We start from the raw sequence: 25,124 nt of genomic DNA on the forward strand, positions 1-25,124 counted from the left end.
AATCTGAATACAAGTTCTACCACCACTATTTAATTAATCTTGTTCTGAAAATAAGTTCTCTGCCAAAAAAAAGTCTGAAGGTGCTTTGAAATGTATATATAACTGATCACTTAATATCAATTAAGCTGTAAACCTTTTTATCAGTGGTGGAAGGTAACTAAGTACATTTACTCAAGTACTGTACTTCAGTACAATTTTGAGGTACTTGTAGTTTACTTGAGTATTTCCAATTTATAATACTTTATAGTTTTACTCCACTACGTGTAGCTGACAGCTTTAGTTTCTTTTCAGGTAACATGAAATACATGATCAGTTTAAAGTGATTAGACTGTTTCAAGGATTAAATGTAAGTCTGTAAAGGTGTGAGTCTCACCTTTACAAAATGAAAATAAACATGCATAAAAAAGAAATAAATAACATAAAAATGCACCATTACAAATAATCAAATATATAGTATTTTTACTTTTGATACTTTAAGTACATTTTGATGATGATACTTTTGTACTTTAACTTCAGTAAGTTTTGAATGCAGGACTTTTACTGTAGTGGAGTAATTTCACAATGTGGTATTAGTACTTTTACTGCAGTAAAGGATCTGGATACTTCTTCCACCACCGCCTTTCCCACAACAAAATAATCTGTGTCATGATCTGTGTGTCACAAAAATGTTTTTTTTTTTATTAATCAGAAGAATCAGAAGTTTAAAAAGATGAAAGCAGACATTAGCCAGTGTAGAATATCTGCAATTAATCATAAACATAACCTGTTTAAAACTGGTTATGTTTGTGTTTGGCCATATATACATTTATTGTCATTCCAAATAGTCTGAATACTAAAAGCCAGATATCTTAAAAAATCAGCATGTTAGTCCTTCACATCGAGGTCATGAAAGAAAAGATACATTCAGTAATTATAACATGTATAAAAAAATCTAACACTTTTTTTATAAAAAGACAGACTGTGTAAAGTAAAAAAGGAATAACATAAAACGTGTAAATACATCAGAAACAAACATCAGTTGGACTCTGATACAGCCATGACACAGGAACAGTTGGCAGGGACGATCTGTTTGTCTGACTAAACAACCTGATATCTTCTATTTGCACCCATAAACCCATAAAATGTATTAATGCTCTCCAACCCATCTGCAAGACACAATCTCCAGCTTTTTATGTAGTTTACCTGCTTACAGGTGCTAGTAGAGGAAAGTTTAATGCATCAAGTAGTTCTACACATTTTACACTGTTTTGGTTACATGACTGGTCCCTTAAATCAAAAGAGGCAAAAACAAAAAAAGGAATAAGAAACAAAGAAGACAAAACAATCAGTAGTATACATTTCTAAAAAAAACACACAATGCCCCAAAACACAGCACCATCCTCTCCTCCTCTTCACATTTAAATACAAGCTTTCTGGTTTGTTTTTAGCGTCAGGACTTAATATGGATCATGGCTTCGGTTTCTCTCATAGCTTCAACTTTTATTATGTAAATGCAGCCCTGTCTCCTTAACATTATGTTCCCAAACGACAAAATTCCAAACATAAATCATGTTTTGAGCCGAAAATGTTTCTCTCTCAGATTACAGGCACAGTTTTAAACACTGTAAAAGTCTGCTGAGGTTTAGTTTGGGTTCAAATCAACCCAAATCTGGGTAGAAATCTGCAGATTTTGATTCCAAACACAGGACAAATATACAACTCCTTCGAAACGGAATGCACTATGCCAGGGGTCTCAAACTCAAGATGACCAAAAAAAGACACAAATTTACTAAAAAAAGACACAAAATGACCAAAAGACACAAAATGACAAAAAAGACACAAAATGACAAAAAAAAAATACATAGAATTACCAAAAAAGACACAAAATTATTTTAAAAAGACACAAAATGACCAAAAGAGACAAAATTACTAAAAAAAAAAAAGACACAAAATGACTGAAAAAACACTAAATTACTTAAAAAAGACACAAAATGACAAAAAAGACACAAAATGACAAAAAAAACACTTAATTACTTAAAAAAGACACAAAATGACAAAAAAAGACAAAAAATGACAAAAAGACAAAAAAAGACAAGAAATTACCAAAAAAAATACATAGAATTACCAAAAAAGACACAAAATTATTTTAAAAAGACACAAAATTACCCAAAAAAAGAGACAAAATGACAGAAAAAAGACAGAATGACCAAAAAAACAGACATAATTACCAAAAAAAGTAATTAAAGGGACCTTCCACACACAACACGGTAAAGTGCCATTCATATAAAACTCACATTAAACTTTCATATCAAGGTGGGGGCCACAAAATATCGTCACGAGGGCCACAACTGGCCCGCAGGCCGCGAGTTTGAGACCCCTGCACCATGCAGTTTCACTGCATGGGAAAAGCCCGACCACAATAAGCGACTTATTGAACTCAGCAAAAGTTACCAAAATCACGTCCATTTATCGTATGATCTCGCCTGTTGTGGTTACATTTTAGCCAACATTGTCCCATAGAAACAGCAGGTTTCCCAACTATTAGAGACATGTGATTACTGTCTGGGGACTTTTTGTGGTACGTTATGCAGCAGAACAGAGAAAAAAAACACATTTTGCTTTCATTTCTGGTAGCGCTACTTCTTTCCTCTCCTCTTCTCTCTGTGTCAGAGTTTCAGCTCCTCCATACACTCACTAGGGCTGGGCGATATATCCATATAAAAAATATATCCATATATTTTTAAATGTGATATGAAATTAGACCATATCACATATATCAATATAGTTCAACAATTTTTGTATGTTTGACATGTTTAGTTATTTAGTTATGTTATTCTTTTCTCATATAAATGTATTTATTTCGGGAAAAGATTGGCCTGTTTATTTTCATGGGTTATTTTTATTTAAGATATTTTTTATTTAAATGTGCACTTTATGGAGCTTTGATTTTTTTTAAAAAGTACTCCTGTTGTTTAACAGTATTTATGTTCACTTAAATAAACGGTATCAATAAAACTACTTGTGACATGTCATATTTGGCTTTGACTGAACATTTGCTCTCACTTTGCGACAAAAATATCAGGATATATATCGTATATCGATATTCAGCCTTAATATATCGGGATACGACTTTTGGTCCAACTAGGCCTAACTAGCAGTGAGTAGTGTTAAAAAGACAATATTGTCCAACAAAATATAATTTTTTTTGTACAGGCTTACAAGGGAATGTCATTTTTAGTTTTGAGAAGTTTAGTTTGAGAAGGTACTCCTGTTGTTTTACAGTATTTATGTTTCAATAAAACTACTTGTGACATGTCATATTGGACTTTGACTTAAAATTAAAATGTCAAGAAAATATCGTATATCGATATTCAGCCTTAATATATCGGGATATATGACTTTTGGTCCATATCGCCCAGCCCTAACTAGCAGAGAATAGTGTTAAAAAGACAATATTGTCCAACAAAATATAATTTTTTTTGTACAGGCTTACGAGGGAATGTCATCTTTAGGAGGCCGGGCTGCTTAATGTTAAACAACAGTTTTGTTAAAAGTGATGCAGTGTTTGTAGTGTGAGGTAGAAAGCGGCGGCTCTGGCAGCTACAGACCGGCTATCGTCCTGAACGAAGTCACAAAGAAGACACACTGACTCTCCTGGTGTTTCTCCAGGTTCTTTATGATCCTGAACGTCTTACCGCAGGTGGTGCAGTTGAACGGTTTCTCCCCGGTGTGAAACCTCAGGTGTGCCTTCAGATTCTCCCGCAGGCGGAAGCTTTTTCCGCACTGCAGGCAGACGTGCGGCCTCTGGCCCGTGTGGAACCTCATGTGGCGCCGGAGGCTCTTCCTCAGCGCGAACGACTTGGAGCACGTCTGGCACGAGTACGGCTTTTCTCCGGTGTGAAACCTGGCGTGGCGTCTGAGGATCTTCCTGTGCTTGAACGTCTTCCCGCAGATGCTGCAGGGGTATCCGTCCCGGGAGTGGGCCACCACCTTCTGGAGCTGCCACACGCCGTCCCCGCAGGGCGTGAAGCAGCAGAGGCGGTGGCCCGTGTGGAGGCCCTGGTGGCGGCGGAGGTCTTTAGGCACGGGCCAACCCGTTTTGTGGCTTTCATCCTGGAGTTTGGCGACAGCGTCCTGAAGCTTGGCCTCCGACTCGGGCAGCCGGAGAACGTCCACCAGCTGCACCACGCAGGGCCGCTTCAGCTTCTGGTCCAGAGTCGTCAGCTTCAGCTTCATGTGCAGGTTGTTCTTCGGCTCCTTCGGCGTCTGGATCCGTTCCCAAACGCCGACCTGAGCCGGAGTCACGGCTCCGTCGGCGGGGGAGGGGCTGTAGGCGGTGCCCTGGGCGGTGCTGACGCAGACCTGCTGAGGCTCCGTCTGGACCGGTTTCTCTTCTCTTCTCTCGGGTTTGTGGGCCGGAGACTCTGGTCTGAGGAGCAACGGGCACACAAACTTGATCTTCTCCCCAGGAAAGGTGTCCCGTGTGTCTGGTTGGACCACCAGCGGCTTCTGTTTAGCTGGAGAGCTTTGAGTGGATTCATGTTTTAACGGCTCTGTCCACGTCTCTGCAGAGACTGAAAACAAGAAGGTGCATTTTTTTATTATATTGTACACTTCTTTTCTCACTTCACTTCAACATCCCTCCACCCTTTTACAGGAAAGCTTCTTGTTTAGCTCTAATCTGACTTATTACAATAAAGCCCCTTTCAGATATGGAACACATGCAACTGCTGTTTTCATCTATCCATTAAAGTCATGGATTTTTGTCATTAGATTAGATTAGACTTTATTAATCCCACAGCGGGGAAATTTCTTTGTTACAGTCGACCACAAAAATTGCACACAAAATTATTTCCCTTATAGATAAAGATAAAAAATAAACAATCTAATATAAAAAGACATTTAACAATATACAATATACAACATAGTGCAAATTAAGTGAAGAATGTGCAGAGACAGCACATTTACATTCAGTTGTACTGAGCAGAAAATATGTTATAGGGAACAGCAACTATATCTAAGTTTACACTTAGTGTAACTTGAGTGAGTGTGCAGATGAAACACCAGATTATGTTGAAAATCAAGCACTTTTCAAGGAGAATATTCAAAATAAAGCATATTATTAACCTTGGAAACATAATGGTTAAGGACATTTTCACTATTCAGCAAAACCTTCAGCATAAAAGTTTGAGTGGTAATGAATCTTCTAACCAGGTAACTATCTTCAAAAATCTTTACTTAAAAAAGCAAAAACAAAGTTACAAGATTCAAACATGAATGGACCGCATCACAAACAATCTAAAGCAAAGGTCTCAAACTCAAATTACCTGGGGGCCGCTGGAGGCAGTATCATAATGACCAAAAAAGACACAAAATTACGAAAAAGACACAAAATGACTGAAAAAACACTAAATTACTTTAAAAAAGACACAAAATGACGAGAAAAAGACACAAAATTACCAAAAAATGTCACAAAATTACTAAAAGACACAAAACTACAAAAAAAAGACACAAAATTATTTTAAAAGAGACACAAAATTACCATTATTATTATTATTATTTTGCAAACGTCGTCATAGAAACAAGTGAAACAAAGCTCCAGCTTGCACAATAAAGGGACCTTCCACACACAACACGGTAAAGAGACATTCATATAAAACTCACATTAAACTTTCATATCAAGGTGGGGGCCACAAAATATCGTCACGAGGGTCACAATTGGCCCGCGGGCCGCGAGTTTGAGACCCCTGCTCTAAAGGATAATTTCAACATTTTTCAGTTAATTTCTGAACACTGTCATTATGGCTCTTACAGTCAGCAAAAATCAGCTGCAACGTTTAAGATGTTTGATTATGACGTGTGGTAAATTCCAGCACAGCGTCTCATTGCATCTTGTTTACATTTTTTCTGGTAAACTGCTTTCAGTTTATACAGAAAATAAAGATATGCAGGTAGAACTGCCCACTTTATTGTTCTGTAGTGGAGACGTGTTATGTTGCTCGGCAGCTGGATTCTTATAATACCAAAAGATTACAAACCGATCTCGCCAGAGTCAAAGTGATGCGTTTGAGTCAAACAGCTGGTAGTTGTAACAATCAGCGTCCTGTTAGGAGCTACTGTGGTTAAGGTGTGTCTGTAATGGCACGAAAACGCTTTAAGTATTGTTACTTAACTAATAAGTGCTAAATTGAATACTTTAAAAGGAAAATCTCAGTGCACCAATTGTGATCAACTCAGACAATTTCAATTATTTTTGCAGATTGTTCCATGATAAAGGGGCGTAATTAAAAGCTTTCTTACCTAATTCAGTTCTCACTCTTAATAAAGCCCCTTTCAGATATGGAACACATACAACTGCTGTTTTCATCTATCTATCTATCATGACAGCACATTTACATTCAGTTGTACTGAGCAGGAAATATGTTATGGGGAACAGCAACTATATCTAAGTTTACACTTAGTGTAACTTGAGTGAGTGTGCAGATGAAACACCAGATTATATTGAAAATCAAGCTCTTTTCAAGGAGAATATTCAAAATAAAGCATATTATTAACCTTGAATAATTAAATTAAATATAGAATTTTCTTTCAATAAACAGGGTTTGCGGAGGATGTTTGTCCCACAGCTGACAGAGTACTTTAACTGAAGTACGGGATCTGAATACTTTTTCCACCACTGGTGCTAATTAGCAATTAAGAACACCTAGTAAACTAAACTAAGATAATGATGAAGGTAAGCATTACACCTGCTAAACATTAGGGATGTGGGAAAGAAGCAGATTCTTAGAGGCATTGAGATTCTCTTTTGAAAAATGATCTCTTGATGCAGAAAAGTCTCTAAATAATCGGAAATTTAAAAAACACAATTCTTGACATTATCTCCCAAGACCAGTTGTTCCTGACTGGTCTCAAGATGAACATTGTCCTGTCCTTGATTAAAAAAAATATAAAAAAATTTGCTTGGGACAAACGGAGATCTTCCCCAAGAAGTCTCCAGGATGAAAATATTTTTTGTTGGCAAGTAACAAGTGTTGGTATGCAGACTGAAAAGAATATTACACCGGTACTTTCCAAAGGCGTTGTTATTGTTTAGAGGGTGGAGCCTATCCCAGCATGCACTGCAACACTTTTTTATGCAACACACAATTTATGACAAGGAAATGTTACCTGTACCTGCCTGTTTTTCCAGTAACAGCATAATGCATGTTCCAGGAAATACCTTTATAAAAATATAATTCAGCCGATAAATACTGTAAAAATGAGCTTCGTCTGTCCAGTGTGTACCGTCTGATCCGTGAATGTTTCACATCCCTATTTTCTTTTCAACTTCCACTTGTAAAATGTTCGTAGTGTTATATGAGCTAATTGCTGTACATTAGGTAATCAGTAACTCACACAGATTAAAAATCGACTGTAATCTGATTTACAGTTAGTAGACTTTGTTTGTTTGTCTTACCGTGCAAAACAACTTCAGTTTGAGGATCTTTATCTGCTGGTGACTCTGCTTCAAACCCGCTAAACTGCACCATATCTACAGTTTCTGCCAAAACCTGTTAAAAAGAAGAAACAGAACAAGTTTGCATATCTTTAGTGTTGCAGGTATTGTTAAAACAACTAAGCTCCCTCCACCTTTGGGCAACACATGCAACCAAAACAACTGTAACATGACGTCCTGCTATTAAACAAACCAGGATGTAATGACATTCTAATGCATAAATCACAAAGCTTGTCCAAACTTCAAAAGTTATTTCCAACCTCACTGACCTGTTCCTTCAGAGGTGACCACTCGGGGTCAACTTGGCCGTTCTCTGCAGCCAGGAGGAGATCTGATGAAAGGAGACCCTCCACCACCATCACCACCTCCTCCTCCTCCTCCTCCATCATGCCTCCCCTCAAACAATCCCCATCTGGGAGACAAGTGGTGCCTGTGGAGAAGGGGGGAGGGGTTAAGACATTCCTTTACACTAGGTTTGTAATGGGGATCACCCTGCAGGAGTTCAGTGCAACAGTTGCAAATGAAAATAAAGCGTGTGCAGAAACTAAATGAGCATATGCATGAAGCAAAACTGTTTCCTGCACATAAAATTGCAATTTCCCTAATCTGCACTGCAGTTAAAGCAGCTAGTGTGCACTCTCTTCCTGCATGAAGCTCCTGGACGTAAACAGGAAGTGCTAGCAGTTAAAGCTCCACAGAAACTCACCAGGAAGCTCGGACGGTGAATAAATGTCCTCGTCTACTTGCACGCCGATGCTGCGTGTCGTGTCCCCAGTGGATAAACTGTCCAGTGTCTCGTGTTGTTTTCTGTCCTCAGTGCGGCCCACATCCACCTCCAGCGCCGAGGCTCGGTATCTGCTCTCGAACAGCTTGGTTAACTCCACCGTGGCAGCTTTCACCAGCGCGCCGAGCACCGACTCCACCTGCGCCTGGAGGTTCACCACACCCGCCGACATTGTTGCTGCTGCGGGGAGCTTAAACCAGGGTTCGTGCACAAAATTCAGAGTAGAATTGCAGTTAGAAACGAGCAGATCTATTTATTTACCAACGACAGCCACATGGCTTGCAAACGAAAGAGGCGTTTCTCTTCCCCGCGCATGCGCACCAAGTACTGACGGGGTTACGTCCAGGTTACATCACGAGGTGTGAGGGGCGGAGCAAGAACACGCATAAAAAAAATAAATAAATATATATATATATACTAGAGATTCAGATTTAGAGACTTCAAGTCATCTAATGGTAAAAACTAATGACAAAAATGATTCATAAAAAAATATTAATTTTAGATAATATCACCTTAGATAATATGACTTGTGACTATTATTATTTTTCATTTTCTATTTATGCAATTTTTTTGTATTATTTAGATGTTTCTCAAATATTATTAATGTACTGTTTACCCTGCTACTTCTGTTACTGCACTACGGCTGTATATGTTCTAAAAATGAATTTGAAATAAAGGTTATATTAAAAAAAGACATAAAACAGTGCTTTTTTTTAAATGAAAAAAACAAAACAACACTGTATGTTTTTAGCCCTAATACCATCTCTACATTCCCATGCATTTTTTTGAAGTCATGGATATTTGTGTAAGGCAGTGATCTAAATACATTTTTATCCATTCTGAAAATAAGTTCTAAACTATTAGTTATGGGCCTGTGATATTATAGTTGAAAAATGATATGAAGGCAGATAGCCTTATATTTTAGTTCTGAGTTTAAAGTCAGAATTCTGAGTTAGATGTCTGAATTCTGAGTTAAAAGTCAGAATTATCTTCCGGAGTTTTTCTTCACTGTAGCTCTGTGTTTTTTCTTCTTCACAGACAGGCATGAGACAGGTCAGTGTGTTCTCACAATATGTTATCTTGTTTAGGCTAGATACACGCCTGTTACAACACACACACACACACACACACACACACACACACACACACACACATATCGAGACGAAAACAAACAAACCTTGGAACGAGACTTGGACAGATGTTGGCCTGTCCATGTCAGAGGTAACTGGCCAATAGGATTCAGAAGTCCAACTTCTGTAGAGGAATAAAAATGTGAATTATTACAGAAATCAGGCTCATTCTGACTGGGATCCTGCAAAAGTGATGTCAGTCTGAGTCCAGTGCTGCATATCTTTACCTATGACCTAATAAAAGGCCTGCATGAGACCTTTTTCCTCTGGTGTGTGTTTACTCTTGGGCTTCTAATCTATGAACCCGAGACCTTTACAGGTTTAAGTGTTCTTCAGCACTTTTTTGGGGGCATCATCAGAAGTCAGCTCAGTTTAGGAAGTTGGCTTTTACCACAGTTCCTGAGTGAACTCTTGAAAGTACACCACTTCTTCAGTAAAAACCAGATGGTTCCAGATGGTCACCAATGGCCCGACATTGGCCAACGGCCAACAGTTGGCCTGGAGTGTCATTAGCCAGTTTTTCGGCTCTTCTTAACGAGCTGCGGGGGCCGGTGGCTCATTAAGAAGAGTAAGAATGAGTTGAAGCGGCACATTCCTCCTGCAGCAGTCTCTCCCAGCTGCAGTGACAGAGCCAGAGGGGATGTTAACTCCTTAGCATCCAGTCTGCAAATTGCTAATAGGCTAACAGTTAGCTCTGTAGCAGTACAGTGTGTATGTGCTGCTGCTGCTGCAGGAGGTGTTCACTTAGCGATCTCTGTTTGTTTACAACAAGCACAAGGACACTCTGTGCACAGTTAGTGATGTCGGTTAATTCACGATCACGATGTTTATGATCAGCGGAGAAGCTGTGCATAATTAGCCATGCTGCTTTGTTTACGATCAGCTGCTGACTTTGTGCACAGTTAGTGAGTTACTAGTTAGTTAGTGTTTAATCCGTCGTGACGATCTAAAACCATACGTCACCTCCAGAGTCTCTAAATCCCTCTGGAGGCCTTTTTGTAATGGAGACATGCAGAGTGAGCGGACTTTTGAGAGGGCGTGGCCTGAGACTTTCCCAGTGGCCACTCTTCCCCTAAAGGAAACAAGGCTATAGAAAGACTCTTGAAAGTAGACCACTTCTTCAGTAAAAACCAGATGGTTCCAGATGGTCACCAATGGCCCGACGTTGGCCAACAGTTGGCCTGGAGTGTCAGGGCCTCAATCCTGATGTGCATATTTTTGTTTTCAGCATTTTTCCAACAGGCTTTGTATCTTGTATCTTGAATAATCAATCAATGCAGTGACAACTGGAAAAGAAAGGCTGCATCGCTGAAACCACCAAGTGGCGCCAAAGCCGGAAATGTGTAAATCTCACACGTAACAGATTTGTGTTTATTAACATTCTTTGGACTGTTTTGTGTCCAGCGCTGTATCCCATTAGCCTTACAACATCTAGGAATAAGTACTATACTAATATTCTACTACAACTACCAGAGTTACTACATATACTGACTTTCTATTATTTAGAAGTCACACACATGCACACACCCTTAAAAAACTAAACAGTAATGGTGTTTCTGTCCAATCTGTCCTTTATTTAAGACTTTACAGTAAGTTAAATTTCTCTTGTTACAAAAATAGAATATGGCTGTTGTCATATTTCATCATCGTAGAAAACATCCATATGATGTACAGCACTTTCAGTGTACAGCGTTACATTGATTTCACAGAGTAGGCTGGTGATACTTAAGACCCATCAGAAAAGCCTGCTAGCACCCTTGGGTCTGTTGTTTCGACACTGGGGCAAACAAGAAAATAAGTGAACAGATAAAACACATTCGGACGGCAACAGACTCCATAGATGGACTCAGACAAAATGCATACAACATTGAAACCCCTCCAGTACTTTGGAAAATAAAAGCTTTAATAATATAAAAATCAATAGCAGTAGATGGCAAGGTTTTGAAAGAATTTCTTTTTTTATTGTACCAGACAGTGTTACATGTGTGGATGACGGTACTGTGGGGTCTTATCTTAGAGAGTACTTTGTTACATGGAGGATTAGTGAATCTGTAGGGGACAGGGAGAAACGAGTAGTGGAATATTGTTGTGGTGAGATGCAGAGGGAGGATGATGAAAGGATGAGATATCAAAATGGACGGACGAGTTCAACATGAGAACTAGTTACAAAAGAAGATGATTTGACAGAGTTAATGATGTTGACTTGAAACTGCATTGGTCAGACTTAAAGATTGAATTATGACATAATGATTTAATAATCATCGTCATCATCATCATCATCATCGTCGTCGTCATCATCGTCATCATCATCGTCATCATCATCATCATCGTCATCGTCGTCATCATCATCATCGTCGTCATCATCATCGTCGTCATCGTCATCATCATCATCATCGTCATCGTCGTCATCATCATCGTCGTCGTCATCGTCATCGTCGTCATCATCATCATCGTCATCATCGTCGTCATCATCATCATCATCATCATCATCGTCATCATCATCATCGTCGTCATCATCATCGGGATCGATTTCACCTGACAGAGCATCCTCGATCCAGTCCTCCAGCTCGTCTACAGTTGGTAAGTCCTCTCCATCGTCCATGTCCATCCAGATGCTGTCAGCCTGCACCGTGAAGAAAACAAAACCAACTCAGCTTCTCTTACAGGAACCTTCTGGAGTTTTTTGACTACTTGCAGCTGGTAGTAATGGTTTCAAAACCAACATGGAGATACAATGTGGACTCAAATTTTTGCCTAGCCTTAATTGTGCGAGTTCTACTGCGGGATCACATTTGGGTTTATTCACGATAACTGGGCAAGATGCACCATTATGAGCAACGGCACCCATTCTTTTCGTCATCAACCTTGGCTAAAATAAAATAACTTAGTAAAAGCCCCTTAGGGGTCAACCCTATGTTCGGGGAACATAGGACCCTTTTTTAGAAAAAAAGTCCTTTGTTCCCCGTTTTTCCCAAAACGGGTCCTATGTTCCCCTGTAGCAATACATACCGGGGAACCTAAGACCCTTTTTTAGAAAAAAGGTCCTTTGTTCCTCTTTTTCCCAAAAAGGGTCCTATGTTCCCCTGTAGCAATACATACCAGGGAACATAGGACCCTTTTTTAGAAAAAAGGTCTTTTGTTCCCAGTTTTTCCCAAAAAGGGTCCTATGTTCCCCTGTAGCAATACATACCGGGGAGCATAGGACCCTTTTTTCTAAAAAAGGTCTTTTGTTCCCAGTTTTTCCCAAAAAGGGTCCTATGTTCCCCTGTAGCAATACATACCGGGGAACCTAGGACCCTTTTTTAGAAAAAAGGTCCTTTGTTCCCCGTTTTTCCCAAAAAGGGTCCTATGTTCCCAAGTAGCAATACATACCGGGGAGCATAGGACCCTTTTTTAGAAAAAAGGTCCTTTGTTCCCCGTTTTTCCCAAAAAGGGTCCTATGTTCCCCTGTAGCAATACATACCGGGGAACATAGGACCCTTTTTTAGAAAAAAGGTCCTTTGTTCCCTGTTTTCCCCAAAAAGAGTCCTATGTTCCCCTGTAGCAATACATACCGGGGAACATAGGACCCTTTTTTAGAAAAAAGGTCCTTTGTTCCCCGTTTTTTGTAAAGCACTTTGAGTTGCATTTATATGTATGAAAAGCGCTATATAAATAAAGTTTGATTAATTGATTGAAAAAGGGTCCTATGTTCCCCTGTAGCAATACATAGCGGGGAACATAGGACCCCTTTTGGGAAAAGCGGGGGAAAAGGGTCCTATGTTCCCCAGTCTCATACAAAGAGGGGACCATAGGACCCGGGGAACATAGACACGCTCCCGCTCCTGACTTAGCGTTTGCTATGCTAACGACGATTAGTTGCACTGGGCTGAACGTAGCAGCGACTACGCAGCATAGCCAGGTGCAGTCAGGTTGATCCATATCCAAATATGATCACTCCTGGCTCCAAAAGTGCCAGAAAAATAGCATAGGCTGCACAGGCAATCTGAGTACCAAAAATATTACTCACATCATCAACATCGACAACACCAATCTGTGGGCTGGACAGGTCAATTCCAAAAGTCTTCTCCCAGTGTGGCAGAAGCTGCAAGAAAAAATAAGAAAGATATTTGGATTAATTCCGCCAAACAAATCAAATAAATGTGACATTTGAGAAGAATACCCTTCAGCTTGCTAAGTCGTTAAATCTCAGTGAGTCAAAGAGTAAGCAAAGGAGTTTTTCTGTTTAATGTGTGTAATATTACCAGGGGGAAGTCGTCAGGGTCGATCCAGACAATGCTGAGGTGAGGGTGGTCTGTGTTGTCCTCTGCAACTTGCTTCAGGATCTCAAGGAACTCAAAACCGTCTATGGAGTGGAGAGGACAACAGTGAAACTAAACTTAAACTAGGATTGGGGTGGCAAAACCATGGTGGTAATGGGTATTTGGAAATAATTGTATTACTCATCTTTCAGAAACTGGAAGAAACCATAAAGTGCAAAGGCACAAACTAATAAAATTTGGCTATACATCACGTCATCACCATGCAAAAACTTCCTCCAACCTCGTTACTGCCCCATGTAACATTTTCACATACACACATAACATGCATGTACCTGGGTCGGACTCCTCTGCAAAAGCAATGATGTGTTCACCATCAACATCGTCGTCCTGTGGAAAAAATAAAGACAAATGGAACCCCAACAGTTAGAAAAAAGACAAGTTTGGGTTGATTTGTTGTAATGTCTTAAGTTTTAAAGATCTTACCCAGATCTCATACATGTTGTGTGGCTGCAGTTTCCTCAGGGTTGGTCTTAAAAAGCATAGATGAATAACATTTTACATGGCTTGTTTTCTATTATTGAAGGTAAATTTTTTACCTCATGATAACATTATAGCATAGCATTAATGGGACTTACCTGTCGTTATCTTCAATGAAATCCACCAGCTCTTCCTCGGTGTAAGGTTTTCCTGGGATAACAATTGGATCATCCATGAAGGGTTCATAGAAGTCAACCTCATTGAGCTTCAGCTCCAGAGCTTTGGCAATCTGTAACACATGACCAAAGGGTTGGAACCAACAACTGAGACCTGGGAACCATGAAGAAGTTAGGGGTTTATAACAAAAATGATCAGTTGAGAGCTCTGCTCCTCTCACCCAGATGTTCAAGACATACAACCACAGATCTGATGATAAAATCACAAAATTGATCATTGAGCTTGGGTCGACTGTGGTTCAGTTGGTAGAGTGGCCGCCCAATGGAAGGTTGGTGGTTTGATCCCTGACCATGGCAGCCTATATGTCAAAGTATCCTTGGAAGATACTGAACCCCAAATTGCTTGTTCATCGGTGTGTGAATGAATTCCCAATGGTGGCAGGTGGCACCATTTACGGTAGCCTCTGCCACCAGTATGAATGTTTGTGTGAACAGGTGAATGGTTAATGGTAAATGGACCTGCACTTATATTGCGCTTTTCTAGTCGCTTTGCAACCACTCAAAGCGATTTACTCTAATGACTGCGCTCATTCACGCTTTCACACACACATTCATACTGGTGGCAGAGGCTACCCTAAACGGTGCCACCTGCCACCATTGGGAATTCATTCACACACCGATGAACGCAGCATCGGGAGCAATTTGGGGTTCAGGATCTTGCCCAAGGATACTTCGACATGCAGGCTGCCATGGTCAAGGATCAAACCACCAACCTTCCATTGGGCGACCGCTCTACCAAACTGAACCACAGTCGACCCAATGAGCGCAGTCTGAAATGTAAATCGCTTTGAGTGGTTGCAAAGCAACTAGAGAAGAACTAAGTGCAGGTCCCTTTACCATTTTCCATACATTAATCTAGCTTCGGCCTAGGGTGTTTTGGTGACCCGCCCTCTGCTTGAACAGGGTGGTTTTTTTATGGCCAATCCATGACTGGTACACAAGTCCATTAACAAAACACAACTCAGGTTTAGATCAGGCAGGCAGTTCATTCCAATCACCCCCTCCAGATTTCTCCATCATTGCTTATGTTAATGTACATATTCATATTGGTCATCTGTGCAAGCACCTTGTCTCTGTTTATTGTTTGACACAGACCTCTAGTGGCCGTAGAAATTGATAATGACGTGAGCAAAGGAGGAAGATAGGTCACATAGTATGAAGAGCGACAAAGTCCGAGTTTGATAATGTTTAATAACAATGGTCATATATGTATGTTGTTTTGGGAGTCATTGGTTAAATGCATTTTCTTTTCTTTAGGTATGAGGTTGTGGAAGATTGCTTTTAGCTATTGATTTGTTTTTCTGGCCTATTTCAGCCGATGAACAGCTGTTTTTTTTTTAACAAAAAGCATTAATAAACCCACTGTGTGCTACTTGCGAGGCACCAAGTTTGTTTTTATATTATCATTTATATGATATATTACTCACCTTGGCACTGAATGTGGCATAGAACTTGATGTGAGGATGGAACTCTTCAGCAGCATCGGCAAAAGCGTCAAAATCTGAAAGTTTATAGGCATCCATCAAGGTTTAGTAGATCAGCGTCTGTATGAAATACCTATGAATGTAGACTTGTTGCTGTCATCGTTATAGTAGCTCCTAGAATGCTCACATGAAAATCACCTTAAAAATCACATCAGTCTGCAGCTCATAGTTAAATCAAGCAATCTGAGCCTGGTCACTGTTGCAATTGCTTGACATGTATTAGCCACAATTATGTTGAAAAGCAACTGTAAAAAAAAAAATTAAAACAGGTTATCATGCCATCACAGTACAGATTCTTACGTTCTGACTTGTGACTCTTAAAGTAGCCCACCAGTTTGATGTCCTCTTCAATGTTTTCAAAGCCTTTCAGCTCCCTACTATTGTCAATAATTTCCACTGGGTCCTCAAGAACCTATGGTGAAATAAGAGGGTCATGGGGGAGAAAGGGGGAACACAGTGGAGTTGAAGGTGACAAAGAAAAGAAGAACAACAGTTAGATTCAGTAGTTTATCTTTCAAAGAAAGCAAACTGGGATTTAGAGACGTTTTTGTTGCTAAAATAAAGCAGGCTATTAACTGGGAGATTATATCCTCACGAACATCATAGATGAACTCCACAATAGTGTCTGCTGCGAACTCGCCATCATATTCTATGACTTCATCGTCTGTGAAGATGAAGACGCTGTCGGACTCATCAAGGCCTGGGGAAAAGAGAGGAAGACAGAGCAAAGATCACATATGTTGTTTAGACAATTTGGCGTCATTCTTCCCACCTTTTTGTACATGTATCTAAAACACAAGAAACTTTAAAGAGGGCCTATTATGCTCTTCCTGATTTTCGGACCTATATTTACAGTTACAATATACTATAATATTTATAGTATACAATATATATTTTGAACTGACAGATTTCAACATAGATTTTTGCAATACATACACTGCTATATGTAGCTACATGCTAGCTGAAGGAAACCTGTAATCTTGGTCACTGGTTTTTAATTTCTCTGCAGTTTTAAGATCACATTCCTGCTGGAACGTGTTAAACTGTATAGTTTTTGGTTTAGAGGCTTTTGTTGGTGATTTTTCACGGCAGAAAGTGCTGCTTTTATATCGTTTTACATTGCTACATCTAACTACATGCTAACGTCTGGGAAACCTGTAATCTTGGTTCCCTACTTAGGATCATATTCATGCTGGAACATTTTCATTTGTGTAGTTTTTGGTTTTTAACCTTTACTTTGTGATTTTTCATGGTAAAAAGTTCTGCTATATTCCTTTACGGTCCTTCATCCTTCTGAAATGACGTATGGCACAGAGACACTCTTTCCCAATAAAAGTAGTTAGCATTAGCACTAAATGTCTCTAAATGTCGACAGGTGACATAATAGACTAATTTGCACATCAGGACATAAAATAAGTTGCGCTAATAGAGCTTGTTTTTATGTATTTACTGTTTATTGGTATAGTGACAGCTATGTAGCATTGACCAATACACCACAGCATTTATAGCCAAAGCTAATTTGCAATCGCCATCCCTAGATTGGTCGTTACAATACATAATAATAATAATAATAAGTTGCTGTGTCTGCTCTCTGGCTGCCTGCATGCCAGTAGAGCGGTGGACTGTGGACTCTTAGCAGCATGCATGGGAATAGATTATAATAATACATTTCTTGCTTTTTCCCTGGTGGTCTGAGGAAGTCTGAATGTCACTAGTCTCTTTTTAGAAAGTCCCTAAGAGGTCTGAAAAGTTGCCAAATCTAGCGAAGGTTGCCAAGTTGAGAAGGGTCTAACTGCAGTGTCACAGACTAATCAAGACAATATTTTCCTCAACTTAACCAAGTAGTTTTCATCCCTAAACCTAACAAAGTAGGCGCCTAATTTGGAGGGCATGTAGTAGGTGTGAACTATAGCACTCTGCACCTGCAGAGAGAACACTGGCTCAGCTGGAAATACTGAACAAATCGAGCAGACTCGGCTTTTTGTGAAGGGCGGCTTAAAGAGACAGGCGCTAAAACGTACCGTTTCAGGCAGAGGGTGAATGGAGTTGTAGCATCCATTGGCAATATGAGAAAAATAATGTGTTTCTTTGTTTGTTTTTTATCATTAAAGCATGTAGACACGCTCTAGCTAGTAACCTCAAATATAAGTATGAACCTGAAAACTACCATATGTCTCCTTTAAAGAACAGTATTTGCATAAGGAGCTTCTGTTTGTGCTGTGTTGATTTTGTTTTTTGTTTACCTAATTTCTTTGCAACGGCTTTGTCTTCCTTTGCATCAATAAGGCCGACTCCGATATCTTCATCATCAAATTCATCCAGGACCTGGGCTACAAGCTGTAAAACAAAGACACTGTCATGTAACTGAGGACAGGAGTTGTAACTATATAAAACATGGCAATACAAGCCTGCATGAGTGTGCAGTAAAATGAGTATTCATATCTCATGCACATTTGTACCTTTTTGACAAAGTTGTCTCAGTCAGTAGTTTCATTACCATAAAAGCCTGCTTTTCAGAACGCTGCTTATGCACTTTCTAAATCTGTATGAAACTTGAACCTCATGACTGACAGTTGGTTCCACCAATGGCAGTACCACGTTCACAGCCGGACTGCAATGAGGAAGTGGTTTGAGGGTTGTCTCAATGTGTTTGGAGGGTAAACAGCACGCACATACACACACACACACACACACACACACATGGGTGCACACTGGTGTCAGAGATCTTGAGCAGCTGCTTTTACTGGCATAAATAGTTTGACTAACCATGCTGTCCTGCAGGTTGTTGTGCAGATAATTATTGGGATTTCTTTTAATTTGATTGGTGCTGCAGATGGGTGGGGCACAGGAAGGCATTTTAGTTAATAAGTTTGTAGCTTAGCAACAGGTGAGTTAGAATACATGGTAACTTTTAAGTTATAAGGAGTATGCACACTTGAAATTCTATCCATTTTCTAAAAGCAAATGGAGTCTTTAAGTTCAGTATTTTTGTCTTACTGTGACTTAGGCTTTTTTGCATTGCACTATATTTTGTTGCAGACCCCACCCTTTTGGCATTTAAGTAGGCTAAATTAAGCTTTTAAAGGGCAAGTGATTAAGATCAGTAAGGTTTCTTACTATTCAAGCAACTGAAGGATATAGTTGAAGTGAAACATTTTCCTGTTTAAACACAAAAACTACTCAAACAAACTAATTTAACTCCTAATTAGATATATGGTGATTTGCATACGTTAAGGGTAACTTATCTTGATTTTAATATATAAATATAATTCTTTCTAGTTATCCAGCATTTTTTTTAATAAGTCTGAAAATTATTTCATCGCTTTATATCTGCATGTCCTCCAAATATAAAACATGCAAAGTGTTCTTTAGACGTTAGTGTATCTGCAGTAATGTGGCTGATGTCATTTCTTCTGAGTAACTGAACCTCTCTAACTACATGTAAAGTTAAACCAACAAGCTCAGTTCCTTGGATGGGATTTCATAGCTTCATCTGCATGTTTTTCCAACTACACAACATGCAAAATGCACTGTAGATGTACACAATTTCATTTTTGAATTAGTGCCATATTGTGCCTGTTTGCTGAGACATTGAACACAACATATGATAAAATGTGAGTTGCTGTTTCCTGTTTTACTGCTGTGGATAAAAACATGATTTGCATATTGGCCCCTACAGAGCAAAGCTACATCCATGTGTACTTTTCTGTTTTCATGGAGTTATCTTATAGTACAGTGCATTTAGACTGCAGGTCTTTTAATCTAAATGGAAACATAATCACACTACTTAACCACCATAATCAAGTTTTGTCTAATCAAAGGAGAAAACACTTAATTATGACTTCCTCACTAAGTAGACTGCCTCGACATCTGAGATTTTTTTAAGCCCTTACTAAAAATAACTCCTCATCAAATGTAAATCATAATACATTCATAAGGAGAAACACAAGCCTTGAGGGAGCTCGACCCACCACAAAAGCAGCTCGGGATAAATATAGCGCCAGAAGCCACACCAGCCCAGGGACTATTTTGGCGAGGTGGCAGTGATGCCCGGCGCTCTGGGATCCGCTGACAAGTACAGTACTGCAAGTGTCAATCACAGAGGCAGAGCTGAGCCGGCACTACTGGAGCCAGAAGCTCCGGAGCTGGCCTCCCGCCCTGAGACTGAGCCCTAACGCTCCCATACAGAGACAGAGGCTGTGGGGATGATGTGATATGCTCAGGAGAGGAGTGTGTATCAATGCTTTCCTTTCTATAAGTGGCTATAATTGTCTTTCCTCCTACTTTAATTGATTTTGTTGACAAGATAGATCCATTATTTGATGATTAATGAATTTGGCATGATCACAGCTGTTGAATATATCCTTTAGTGTCACTGTGTCTAAATCTGGTTTTGAATTTGGTTGCAATTGCCAAGAGCAGCTTTTTTAGCCTGTTTTGGATGCCAGTTTAAAAAAGATCCTGAAACATAACAATGCATCAATTATATGAGGAAGTCCACTGTATAGAGTCAAATTATATGAAATATGGTTGCCACATGATACAGTATATATTTTCCACAAATCAGTCATCACCTGTGTTTTTTTGTTTTCTTTTGCACAATTGCAACTTTCACAGCAGATATTTTATTCAAACAGTATAAATTCTGTGTAAAACTCCAGACAGGTGAACTTTTATTTCTTGACTTGATTATGGTCCAATTTCAAATGGCTGCAAATATATTTTTCCTGGAAAATGTAATGTATGAGTATGTGACACTTGATATTCAATGTTTTCAGAAGTAACCTGAGAAGCGTTTGGTGTGCGAGCTGATGCTGAACGGTGAGTGGTGATGTAATGTCTTTCTGTGAGGAATGCCATAAAACTGCTGAGTATCCAAGCTGACAGGAGGTACACTCATAGAGGTGTGTTAAGTACATCAACTCCCTCACGCACACGCACACACACACACACACACACACGCACTCACAATGTACACAAGCTCAGCCTGAGCCCTATGATATCTTGGGTCGTCACAGCTCAGCTCTTTGCCCCCAATGATGACACACCCCAGGCTTGCAACACATTTCTGGGACTTCAACTCTCAGCATTTCTGAATCCAGCAAAGCTATTTTCCACCTTGCAGCATCACTTTCCCATGATAACTCCCCTGCTGTGTTCAATTTCACATTTTATACATTTTAAATCATGCAAAAAAAACCAACAACTAACATGTCTTTGCTGCCAAATATTCTCTATCATTTCCTTGTAACAACACATTATGCCTTTACTATGACTAGGAATCTATCTTTATATTTTATATTTGCATCTTAAGCCCTTTACCAGCAGTAAACTACCAGACATCTGCATAATTCAAATTCTGTGCAAATAGAATTAAATCAAAATAAAAAAACACTACTAGAACCTTGAACTCTTAACAGAAACTTTGACTGTGTAATGTTTCTGTGTGCTTTGCATTATGAATCAAGCACTACTACTACTACTCATCAGTAAGTTTCCTCCATGTTACCCATAGTTCCCATCTCAACCCACCTCAAGGGCCAACTCCTCAATCTCAAACTGTTTCTGGGCGACGCGGCTGGATCCGGGATGGTCATGGTAGTACACCACCATGACATCGTACTTCTTCATCACAGACTTATAATTCTTGATGTGGAGGTCGTGGACGCGGTCCTTGCCATCATACTCTGGGAAGTCCAAGCTGTCCTTGGCCAGTGATAGCCCCCCAAAGGACAGCAAGACTGCCACAAGCACCCAGGTCCACTTCATGGCTCCTCTCTAAGATAATGTAAGATGGTATTTACAGTCGCAGAAAGTAAAAGAAGGGCCGCCAAAGGGGGGAAAAAAACGAAATAGGAAAAAAGTATGGAGAACCCCTTCCAATCCGCGTCACCCAGAAGAGAGCAAGACCAACTCTTGCATCCACCTTATTAAAAACCCCACATGGGCAACTGGCAGTGGGGCACAGGGTGCAAGAGGGGTTGGGCTAAGTCTGACATAGGTGTGAGTGTCTATGTGGGGTGCAATCGGGAAAGATGAGGCGGGGGCCACAGTGGTTGCTGCGGTGACAGCTTTGCATGAGTGTCTATCTGTGTGTGTGTGTGTGTGTGTGCGTGCATGCTTGAGTGTGTGTTGGAGACCTGTAAAAGTGGGTGGAGTGAAGAAATGAGGACCAACCTGCTCTCTTTCTCACTCTATCCTCTGAGAACTGGAGAAGACAGTGATGGAGGTGGATGGAGATGGTGCAAAAGCAAGGAATAAAGGGATAAAGAGAGGATGGGATGTTTACTTGTGTGTGTATTGTATGTGTGTGTGTGTGTGTTTGTTGAGCCCATCTGCTTTGCGCCAACTGAAGAAACAGTGACATGATGGATTTAGAGGAGGCTGTGAATATGTGGCACTCTTTTCCCATATTAAGTGTAGATGGAGGCTTGGATCCCAGCTAAAAATAATGGATGTAGCACAGAGAAGTACATATCAGGAGGGGGTGCTGGTGTCTAATTTGCCACTGCTGGCACCGGGGCAGCGCTAGAATGTGGCGCCGGGGTCACTCAGGGACACGGGGAGAGGAGAGGGTGCTGCACCTGCTGAGGATTCGGTGCATAGGTGTCACTTAGCCCTGACTCAAGAAGAAAGTGAAACATAGAATTTTACAGGGAGGGGGGCATGTGGCAATTTTTTTTTAAATCGTTTTGAGTGTGATCCATCTGTACGTACAGTACACGTGTGTCCTGTGCAATGTGTGCATGTATGCAGACGATGATGTGATATTACTTTACAGATTGAAAGGGAAGAGGTACGCTAAAAATAAACGCAGGCTACGTGGTATCATAATACTCCTTCAGTTCAGACCCCAAGATATGACACGCCCCTCTCCTCTGAAGCAGGACATGCAGCCTACAGTATTAAAGCGGAAAGCTTTTTCTTTGAAGGGGGTCGATTAAAGACTGTAAGCACCGACTGTATGTGTGGTGGTCTGAGCTGTGCGGTGTCAGTTACAGCAAATAAAACTAAACATGTGGCTAACTGTGAAACTGTAAACATATGATAAAATTATACGAGTTAAAGAGCTAAAAATGAAGTGGGGTATATGTTTCATTTACATGTCTACGCATTCACATTAAATCTTTCATAAAAGCTTCCATAAACATTTTCTGTTCCTGGATCAGACATGATGAGGTAATATACAGTCATGGAAAAAATTATTAGACCACCTGTGTTTTCTTCAATTTATTGTTCCTTTAAATGCCTGATACAACTAAAGGTTTTTTTTTTTTTTACAAATACAATGATAACAACAAAAACAGATCATAAGGGTTTAATTTAAGAGCTGATATCTAGACATTTAACATGGTTTTCTTGATGATAACCAACATCATTATCAAGAAAACCATGGAAAATGTCTAGATACCAGACACAAAATATATATGTGTGTGTGTGTGTGTGTGTGTGTGTGTGTGTGTGTGTGTGTGTGCACGCGCGTGTGTGTATACAGATATAGAAATGTGCATTCTACATTGCAAGTAAACAGTATTGTTGAGTGTAATAACAAGGAAAATTGTAAACCAGAAGTTCTGACCAATTCAACAAATAGTTATACAAATGATGTAAGAAGAATATAAATGATAAGTGATGGTGACAAACTGTAGTCAGGCTGTAGCTCTTTGAACAGGAATCTCAACACTTTAAGAACAAGCCTGAGGTAGAGCACCCTCTTGTGGCTGAATAACAGTATGAATGCACTCTGAATCTTTTAAGATTTCTATATAAAACACACAAAAAGATGACAGATACAATGTAGGTACTGTTACGTGGTGGCAGTAACTGACTGGATATTGACATTTTGACAATATGTGAATTATTCAAGAGCAGTGAATTAACAGAACGTGAATGTGAATTAATTCCCAACAGTGGCAGGTTCACTGTTTAGGATAGCCTCGGCCATCAGTATGAATGTGTGTGTGTGTGTGTGTGTGTGTGTGTGTGTGTGTGTGTGAACAGGTGAATCGGGAGTCTGTTGTGTAAAGTGCTTTGGATAAAAGCACTATATAAGTGAAGACACTGTTTAATAGTCCAGTCCAAATTGTGTTTAAATAAAAAGTAGCATCATAATAATCAAGCGGGGATGGGAAGAGGGTTCAGAGGATGACACATTTGTCTTTGTATTTCTGTTCCAGTTCTTTCATTTCTCGTTCATGCTTCTTCTTTAACTCCTCTGTTTCTTCTTTCAGGTTTTTTTCTTTGTGACTTGAGAGGTCTTGTAACAGATCATACTGTTGGGTGTTGCTCTCTTCCTTCTCCTGCATTTGTCTCACATGCTTTTGCTTCAATTCCTGGATTTCTTCCATGTGCTTCTCGACCAACGATGCAAAGTCCTTGGTGTATTTCCTTCTAAACTCATTGAACTCTTCAGCTTGTTTTCTGGCCTCCTCTTCATATTCCTTCTTAATGTCCTCCAGTTTCTTCTTATAGTTTTCCTCCAGTTTTTTTCTCTCCTTCTCCTCCTGTTCTCTTCTGATTCGATCTTCTTCTTTTCTTTTCTTTTCATGTTTCTCTCTTTCCTGCTCGTATTCTTCTTGTAGCTTTGTTATTCTTGTTTTCTCCTCCTGTCGTTTCTGATCATCTTCTTGATTTCGTTTGTCCCACCATTCTTTTTGTTTCTTTTCCCAGTCCTCTCGTTGCTTTCTAAGCTCTTCTTTGCTCTGCTCCAACTCTCTATCAATGGTTTCCTTCTCCTTTGATTCTGACTTATATATATATATATATGTATATATATATATATATATCAAGTGTTATCAAGTGTTACTGAACTCACTTGTTGATGCAGATGCCATGATGTCACTCTGCTTCAGTTTGAAGACCTAAAACATCCGTCAAGAAACCCACAACAGAAGAATCAGAACATCCGTTATGTCAGAATACAGCAGGGTTGTATGTTATACAGTTTAAAGGCCATTGAGGTAAATTTGTGATTTTGGCTTTGAACTCAAGAAATAAAATTGACATGGTACATAAATACTTGTTTATGTGTAAATACATGTTACATATGCTGAGCTAAAGTTGAGAACAGTTAAAATGGTCTAAGCAGAGAACAGGAAGAGACACACAAACTCTGACCACACCGACAGAACGCACACACAGACAAGCAGACACGCATGCACTGGAAGGGTATGCACACATCTACAGGAAATGACACACACACACACACACACACGGGCAAATCAAACATCCGCGCGCGCATATTGTTTTTTCGAGCGCTTTCAAATCACTCGCGAGC

General features: G+C 39.7%; 3 protein-coding genes across 3 annotated transcripts; all 3 read right to left on the minus strand.

Annotated features, from left to right (window-relative positions):
* Positions 1-691: 691 nt before the first annotated feature.
* si:rp71-1g18.1 (uncharacterized protein LOC559922 homolog) lies at positions 692-8,552 on the minus strand. Its single transcript, XM_059345324.1, has 4 exons — positions 8,181-8,552; positions 7,744-7,904; positions 7,436-7,529; positions 692-4,553 (listed from the first exon to the last, which is right to left on the minus strand). The coding sequence occupies exons 1-4, from the start codon at positions 8,428-8,430 to the stop codon at positions 3,580-3,582; spliced, it is 1,479 nt and encodes a 492-aa protein (XP_059201307.1). The 5' UTR covers positions 8,431-8,552; the 3' UTR covers positions 692-3,579.
* Positions 8,553-10,942: 2,390 nt separating this feature from the next.
* On the minus strand, positions 10,943-21,849 carry casq1a (calsequestrin 1a). Its single transcript, XM_059344662.1, has 11 exons — positions 21,380-21,849; positions 18,091-18,184; positions 16,447-16,547; positions 16,148-16,259; positions 15,791-15,864; positions 14,286-14,416; positions 14,134-14,179; positions 13,983-14,037; positions 13,633-13,733; positions 13,398-13,472; positions 10,943-12,011 (listed from the first exon to the last, which is right to left on the minus strand). Exons 1-11 carry the CDS (start codon positions 21,614-21,616, stop codon positions 11,640-11,642), a joined length of 1,398 nt encoding a protein of 465 aa, XP_059200645.1. The 5' UTR covers positions 21,617-21,849; the 3' UTR covers positions 10,943-11,639.
* A 1,527-nt stretch (positions 21,850-23,376) lies between these two features.
* LOC131980213 (uncharacterized) lies at positions 23,377-24,681 on the minus strand. The gene is made up of 2 exons (XM_059344426.1): positions 24,663-24,681; positions 23,377-24,590 (listed from the first exon to the last, which is right to left on the minus strand). The coding sequence occupies exons 1-2, from the start codon at positions 24,679-24,681 to the stop codon at positions 23,986-23,988; spliced, it is 624 nt and encodes a 207-aa protein (XP_059200409.1). The 3' UTR covers positions 23,377-23,985.
* Between the last annotated feature and the right edge of the window lie 443 nt (positions 24,682-25,124).

Source organism: Centropristis striata, chromosome 11 (genome assembly GCF_030273125.1).
Source record: "Centropristis striata isolate RG_2023a ecotype Rhode Island chromosome 11, C.striata_1.0, whole genome shotgun sequence".
In the NCBI taxonomy this organism is placed as follows: Eukaryota; Metazoa; Chordata; class Actinopteri; order Perciformes; family Serranidae; genus Centropristis; species Centropristis striata.